We start from the raw sequence: 8,370 nt of genomic DNA on the forward strand, positions 1-8,370 counted from the left end.
GACTTATATACTACCTGCAATAGAAAGACAACTTTTGGGAAAGTTTCATGCAGATAGCTTTAAAACTGAGAGACTAGTTTGCGTAGAAACGGACGGACAGACGGACGGACAGACGGACAGACGGACAGACGGACATGGCTAGATCGACTCTCCTATATGCTCCTATGCTGATCAAGAATATATATACTTTATAGGGTCGAAGATGTCTCCTTCACTGCGTTGCAAACTTCTGACTGAAATTATAATACCCTCTGCAAGGGTATAAAAATCTTGCCGATTGTTCGACTACATCCTATAGCTGCCATAGGAACGATCGGATAAGACTTGATAAATTTGGTGGTTTTTTTTAAGAACCATACGTTTTTTTCGCGTTATATAATGGTTTTATTTAGTTAGGATCCATCCCTAGACTGTAAGGGTATTAAAACTTCGTCTTGCCGAATTTATCTACCGTTATTGTTTTATCTAATATACGAACAAAAGGATACGGCCAATGTAAAACTAAATGTTATACATTTTTTAAATGTAATTGCCATTGTATGAAACAATAAATTATAAGTTATGTTTTGTTTACCGATTTTGGCTCAGCCAATGATTTATAAATATACAATTAATTTACTAATCAAATTTTTCGTAGAACTGAAGCGCCTTTACTTTTGTAAGCCAAAGTGTTAAACAACGATAACTGTTTGATTACATATTACATAACTATTATATTTCTTTGCGTCAGCACACTAACATAGTAGGAAGTCTTAATCAATATGTACAGTTAAACTAGCTTATCATTTATCTTTCAGCCGTAATATCCGTTTCCGCCCGCACTGGCTGTTGCGAATCCCCCACTGCTGCTGGCGTAGGCCACGTCTAGAGAAGAAAACAGGTCCAGAACACTTGTAGATTACTTGGTTGCAAGGGACTAAGAGACACGGAGACGGATTACTCACTCATGCCGTTGCCGCCGTAAGGATATCCTCCGTAGGGGTACCCGTATTGGCCGTATCCACCGCCTCCGCCAAACATCGAATACGGGTTGTAGTTGGGGTACGAGTAGTAGGGATATCCCCCGTAGCCGTAGGGGTATCCGTACATGCCGCTGCCGTAAGTGTTGCCGTACGCCGATCCCGCCCCCGCACTTGCCCCTCCGTAGAAGGGATACCCGTAGTACTGGCACTCGGAGAGCTGCAATAGCACCGCGACCAGGAACATTCCCAACCAGAGGCCTCTGCTAGTCTTTTGCGCTGACATGTTTTTTTGCTGGCCGTGTTTGTCGTGTGTAATCCTCGAACGTTGACTGACTGCGAAAACTCCGGCATTAACTGTTTTTATAGAGTTGGCCGCCGAATGTTTGCAAATTTTTATTAAAGCATAAAACGCTTTTTTAATGAAGCTTAATCGGCCGCCCATCGTTTGCTCGTTCGGGCATGACCCAAGCGGCGTATACGTAATATTTTGAAATCTGCCCATAACAGCATTTCAAACGTATATACATAGTAAGCATAAAAAAAATGAAAACAAGCATAACAAAACTATTTAGACCCTTATTGGCCTATCGCCTCGATTACTCATCCCACTTGTTCCGACTGCCGTTTTGCTATCAATTTAAATTAGTTAACCGCTTTTTTGACAGGGGCTTGCAATTATTTTGCGTAAACACAGTCATTAACCTTAAAATTGGTTGATGGTCCGCTTAGTAATGTGGGTGGAAGGTGGTTTCCAGTTCTTTGAGGTTCATTGCCGGCTCGGAACGTGGTCAATGCTCATCAACGCCCTTCGGATGAGGTCAACCATAACAATTCTGATACAATTATACCCATATTGGTTTTCGGATTTTCCATTGCGATTAGCTTGACAGTAGTGGCCGAGAGTTCATTGTGAGGGACATTTTTGATTCAGACTTTTACCCTTGGTCATGGATCGATGATGAACTATTTAAAATAACGAATTTCCATATATGTATGCTTGGATCGTCCGATCAAAACTATTTATTTATTATTTTGTATATAAAAGGTACTCTTATTTGGTTCACAAGAAAGGGCGGTGAAAGTAAAATGCTTAATTGTTTTAATTGTAGCTTATGGCTTACTAAAATACTAACCTTTTTAGCATTTTTCCAGCAAATGACACCTCAATTGCTGGAATGCGATGCTACGTTTAAAAGTTATTCTAAAAAACTTTTAGAACGTTCCTATTCAGAACGCTAAGATAAAAATCAAAAGAAGCAAAACTGTTTTAATGCAGCAGTCATATGTTTTAACGTAACATATGTATGAACCATTTTTGTTTAACCAACAAGTAAGTACCGACTTTCTCATACACAGTAGTATGACAATTTGTATACCCTTGCATATATTTATTTCTAGAACTAATGTTTAAAATAAAATAAAATATTTTTCATGTCCTACGACGAATTGTGGACAACTTTATCAAATTTTGTTCCCTGTACTAGTATGAAAAGCATACAAAATTTCATTCATAAATATTTAAACCCTTTCCCTCTGTTCTGTGCAGTACTCATTCATGTAGGTGTGTGCAATTACACTGGCCAACAAGAGCAAATGTCACAATTGGTATCGTCCAGCCTTTGGGTTCTCATGCAGCTGACGTTTGTTTTCCGCCCGCTCGCACTTTCACCCACTCTCCTACCCCCTTTTCGGGCTCTCTCTTTGTTTGTCGCATTACTTTAGGTTGTCCAGGTGTGTTTTTGTGCCGCGTAGGTGTTGCGTTCTTTGTGCTCTCTAGTTGAGTGAGTTTTTTCGTTCTGAGCTTCGACTGCGCATGCTCAAGCCTGGATGTGCACTGATTTCGGGACACCCTGTTTTCGGTTGGCTTGAGTGATTTGAGTATGAGTGATTTCGGCCTTGCAGGTTGTCTTCGAATTATACCGCTATATATTTTGCCCTTCATTTTTTCTTTAAGTAAATATGTATTTTCACTTTCAACAAACAAATTATATTTTCATTAAATATTCTTTGGATTTTCATTTGTTCTCCAATTCATGTCTTTTTCCTCCTATTGCTGAAAATTTTAAAATAAGTTTGGAAAACATACTTAAAACATAAACAAAAGCGGCCACGCTTTTAACATACTTTAGGGGGCAGGATGGTTTCAGAGGCTAAAAAAAGGAGAATTTTGCACGGTAAATGCCTATATTCGAAGAGTATAAAGATTTTGTTGTTTTGTGCGTAAAGCCTGGACTTACAAAGATATTAAAAAATAATTAAATTGATTTATTGAATATAACAGTTTATTGTGCGGATAAACGAAACTAAATTGAAAAACATGCGATTTTGAAATTTTTGAAGTGGTTTTAAAGTCAAAAATACCATTTTTACATTAAAAATAAGCCTATTATTGTATGTTAAAATATTAAGAAAAAAAATTTTAAAAATAAAAAACTTATGTTTATCCGCAAGTATTTGTGCAAAATTTCATTTAGATCGGACCATTTCTTTTTGAGTTACATTACGAACCGACTTGAAAAACGTAGTTTTGAGAGCACGTTTACGGGATAATCGGTATCTCAGCGAGTTTTGGTCCGAGCGAGAATAATTTTTCAAAGAATAGTCCTGAGACGTTGTACTTTTATTTAAAAAATTATTAAAAAAAATTTTTTTTAATTCGCAAACCATCCAGCCCCTTTAACAAGACAGCATTAATATATCAATAAATACAAGAGGTAAAAAAAACTTAATATGATATTTCCAATTTTTGTCAAAATGATGAATTTGATAATATCCCCCAAAACTACTTGTATTAATATAAAATCGGGATTCTTTAATGCCAAAGTTTTACTAGAACTGACACTAGCTGCAAATTCATTTGATGACCAATGTTGTTTTGTTGATGTATTGCCACTCGCACTGGAAATGTTCGTACTGAATTGTGTATTAATTAATCCTTACTAAAAAGTATTGATCAGGCGTAAGTGCAAACAATTTCATCGCGCTATGTTAATGTTCCCTAAAGTATGCTACGGTATTATGTTAACTTGGTGCAACTGAACTAGAAAGGAAAAGGTAAATTCAAAAAAGTATTTTAAAAAGTGAACCCATATAAACATTGAAAAATATTATTTAATGAAAAAACTCCATAAAAGTTGATCACATTCTTGGCTTGAATCAATCGGAAAGGGTACATTTACCAGCCCTAATCCAATCACTTAATTTTCTCGACCCCAAACGAGCAATTTTCATATTAAAAAGTTTGTCTATACCAATACTTACCCCCATCCATTCTTCCGTTCAAAAAAAGTGAAAGCTATCCTTCAAAAAAACTTCTGCTAACTTTTCTTTCATTTAGCCTCATACTTTTGCATTATTTTGGGACACTGAAATGCTAATTGTTTGTCCAAAACGAACGAACCTCCTTGTGGGCATCAATTTTTCAGCATTCTTACGTGTAATTAATTAAAAATTTGATGCAGCAGCAACTTTTGTTTGCCGTCGAAATTACAGCAGCAACAAAAAGCTAATTAAAACTTAAATTTATGGAGCAGAGCAACTGGAGCCGTGACCCACAGGAGATCGCCCACTCGCAGCTCACTCATCGTCAACCGAGTTTCACTCAACTCGCCGAAATGCAACTGAAATGTTACGCATACGCCGCGTGGGACCGAGCGAGATGCGAGCACTCAGGCCATCCTGCTGTGAGTGCAAGCCCGGGGGGAAAATAAAGAAAAAAATCAATTAAAATGCACTCGGGTGCACCGCGCTTCTCTACTCAATTTTTGGGTTTTAGCAAATTTGTAAGACATTTTTGAACGAAAATAAGCGAAGCAGGGCATGCCTTCTCGCTTCCTCTCACCTTTTCTCTCTCTCTCTCTCCGTCCCTTGCCGTGTGTATGTGCGTGTGTGTGTGCGAAAGGCGGGGGGATATTTCAATTCAGTTATTTGTGCAATTTCGCTCAGTCAAGTTGTGTGTTTCTTGTGCAGTGTGTCCGCTTTTGGCATCTATCAATCAGCCGACCGCATTCGACGAAAGGAAATAACTAGAAATTACCGAAAAATTACCAAAAGTTTCCCTGCTTTCTCCCGATTTGCGACCGATTACTACGGATCAAGTGCATCGTTCAAAACGCCGCCAACAGCATACGATATCTCGGCAGAGGAAAAGAGATAGGGATACAAAGAGTGTGAGTGAGACGCAGAAAGTGCGAAATAACAGTTTCGACAGCTAATAACAGTCGCTCTGTGCGTGTTTTGCATTTGTGTAGGTGACTGTACTTTTTGGCGCCCAAAAACATTTTCACGCGACAACAAACACGAAACAAACAAACAAACGGCAAACTAATTAACAACATTTTATCAAAGCGAAATTTAATGTAAACTCTGCTTAACTATATTGAAAGGTGAGTGAGCTTCTGCGCAACTACTCAAAAATGATTGATTTGTAAAGCCCTATTTGAAAATGTCAGTTTTATGGCGGTTTTTTGCTGATATGGACATGTCATATATAGTGTTTTAATGAGCGCAAGTACTAAGTAAAGCATATTGATTTGGTGCTGATTATAACAAATATTCGTTTGGTGGGAAAATTTATTTGTTAGTAAACTTTTGATATTACATTTAAATATAAAATAACAATTCGTATTATTTATTATAATCATTATTAATTGAATTCCATTAAAAATTAAATTACATTTTTTTTTCAACAAACTACGATAACCAACAAGAAAGGAAGCAAACTTCTGGAAACCGAAGTTTATATACCCTAGCAGCTATTCCAAAAATTATATATTTTTTAAAACAACAATATTTTAATAGATTAGAAACGTTATTGTAAAAAAAAATACACCATTAATTTGTTTCGAAGTATTTTCAAATTGATTGAAAAACAGCGAAGTTATAATATTTTCATATATTTTCCCGATTGCTCCCATGGAAGCTGAAGATATAGTCGTGCGATCCCGCTCGTTTTTCCTAGTACTAATAGCTTTACTAACTAAATCACGACATTCTAAATTTGAGATTGAACGTTCTCAACCCAAGTAGTCAAAAGTGCTAAGAAGGATGTACGAACGATATTGGTAGAGTACGAAAAATTCTTTATGCAACTATGTAAGCTTTTTAAATTAACTTTTGCAAATGAACAACTAAAGTACACAGAGGGAAAAAACAAAGAGCATTGTTCTTAATCTTAGAACATTTTTTGTAAGCATATATATAAAACAGTACTTTTTTGTCTTTTTCTCTTTTTTTAACCGGTTGCTCCACACTGGCAGCATGTTTTAGTTTGTACTAAGCTCGTGTAAGAATTCGAAGGAGTATGTTTGCAATAAAATTCCTTTTTTAGCTAAACTTTTGAGGTCAATTAGTACAACAAAATCAGAAAATATAAGAACCAACAAATTAATAAATTGATTACTTTGTCTGGAATTTTGATTCAGGATCCTTATAGCTTATCCAATGTTTAATGTCCAATCATTTTAAGAACGGAATGTTCTTGGTTTAAGTTAATAGTTTTTTTTTTAAATTAAAAGTTTTTAATAGAGTTTACTGTTTTTATTAATTCTGGTTTTATTTACAAACACTAAAAGCAGGATTAAAGCGAAAAATATCGTTTTTTTCTGTGTATTAAAACAACATTTAAAAATATTATTATTTAGAACGATCCGTACTTAATCTAATTAAATTTCGGGCGATTTTTAATAATCGTGTAATAATACTTAAAATTTAAAGAAAATTATTATTATTATTAATTATTCCTTATAATTAGGAATATTATTCCTACTACATGTTTCTGGGTATAGAACAATATAATTTTTTTAACGACCTGCCCAACACATAAACAATTATTCCAGAATTCTAAAACAACTTCTTTACATTTTTAAAACTGGCAACCAGACACCGAAAAATTTTAATGTTTGGATATACCAAAAAAAGAGTATTTTGTGAATATTTTTGAACGGAGCATCGGATCCAATTTTCTTTAAATTTCACCGCTCTTTCTCCTGAACCAATTAATTTTCCTTAAGTCTTGGTATGCATTCCCTTTTCGTTAACTGGTAAACAGATGTAAAAGTAAATATAAGATCTTATATTTCACTCTCTGCATCGGTATTTCTTATAATGATAAACTCTCAGTAATTAGGAGCCACTTCTGTCCCTTTGTTTCGATTATTGTTTATCTCGTCATGCGAGCAGGGCTCCTCTTAGCCCATGTACTTTAAAATAATTCACCGAGTAAATCACATAAAAATTTCAACAACTTTGGCTATTTTGTTGCGACGTCATAATGCACTTTGTTCGTTTCGGGGCAAGACAATGGCTCATACACAAGGCCACAAGCAAAACAAAGCGGAGAGGAGCCGCAGGATCGGGGATGCGGGAGCGGGGTTGGGACTTAAGTGGGGAGGGGGTAGTACGAAGACTAATTAAAACTCCGCTAGACGTCATAATTGGAGGATGATGGTGGTGAGCTCTGTGGCGGTGGTGGCGGATCTGAAAGGATCTGGAACAGGAGCCGGCTACAAGTACATTAACTAGGCGAAGACTATGAAAGCATACGCCCCGTGGACCGAAACATTTTCACTTAGTAGCCATGTACCAAAAATCCAGAAAACAGTAAAACAGATTGCAGATGAAAGGGGCGGCAGAAGAAAGCGAATGGTGAGCACAAAGCAACGTACAGCACATTTGCACAGAGCAAAAATGTAACAAGAACTAAGAAACAGCCGACACTAAATGGTGAAAAGAGAAACCAAGGGATGGCGGCATAAAGGGGAAGACAGAATAGAAGAGTGAAATATATATTTTTACCGTGCACAGTAATGAAAGGCCTCGGGCATAAGTTTTAAATAAATATTTGTCTCTCTGTATATGTGCATGTAATTCAACAAAAACAAAAAAAAAACAGCAAAAACAAACAAAATTGCACGAAATGATAGAAGAAGCGGACGCAAAGCAAAGAAATGGACGACCAGGAAAACTAAAACCAGCGGACTGAAAATACTGCATATCACAATTATGAGAGCCAAAAAAGTAAGACCCAATGTGAAAGTGTAAAAGTTTGTAGTGCTCTAGACAATGATATATTGACATCTTGGATGCTTATCATAAACAAAACACAATTAAAAAATGAATAAATTTTATTGAAAAATTGAAATGTTGATTATTATTCATTAAATCTAAGCTAACAGAAAAATATAACTTGGGTCGGACAATATTTCAATTTTATGTTAAAGCAAGCAAAATCTTCGGCATAAACATGTATTAAAAACTTTGAAATGTTTTTCACTTTCTAATAAAGTGCTTCAGAGTCTAATTTTATAATTTTCCATAAAATCCTGCACAACGGCAGTGAATAATGAAACTGGCATTATGTACTAAACATTATACCAACATTTTATTATTATGTTAGCATGCTCTAACA

General features: G+C 35.8%; 1 protein-coding gene across 2 annotated transcripts; it reads right to left on the reverse strand.

Moving 5' to 3' along the window:
* Positions 1 to 688: 688 nt before the first annotated feature.
* LOC108143191 (neuropeptide-like protein 31) lies at positions 689 to 1,277 on the reverse strand. 2 transcript variants are annotated; one of them, XM_017267441.1, is made up of 2 exons: positions 945 to 1,277; positions 689 to 864 (listed from the first exon to the last, which is right to left on the reverse strand). In XM_017267441.1, the coding sequence occupies exons 1-2, from the start codon at positions 1,243 to 1,245 to the stop codon at positions 794 to 796; spliced, it is 372 nt and encodes a 123-aa protein (XP_017122930.1). In that variant the 5' UTR covers positions 1,246 to 1,277; the 3' UTR covers positions 689 to 793. The 2 variants fall into 2 exon arrangements, with proteins under 2 accessions (XP_017122930.1, XP_017122931.1); XM_017267442.2 differs by having other exon boundaries at positions 817 to 890.
* Positions 1,278 to 8,370: the final 7,093 nt, after the last annotated feature.

The sequence above is a fragment of the Drosophila elegans genome, unplaced genomic scaffold (genome assembly GCF_018152505.1).
Source record: "Drosophila elegans isolate 14027-0461.03 unplaced genomic scaffold, ASM1815250v1 contig_208, whole genome shotgun sequence".
In the NCBI taxonomy this organism is placed as follows: Eukaryota; Metazoa; Arthropoda; class Insecta; order Diptera; family Drosophilidae; genus Drosophila; species Drosophila elegans.

Coding starts and splice junctions, on each gene's coding strand:
- LOC108143191 (XM_017267441.1), bottom strand. CDS start 1,245: ATGTCAGCGCAAAAGACTAGCAGAGGCCTCTGGTTGGGAATGTTCCTG. Junction 865..944: donor TTACGGCGGCAACGGCATGA/GTGAGTAATCCG, acceptor TTTCTTCTCTAG/ACGTGGCCTACGCCAGCAGC.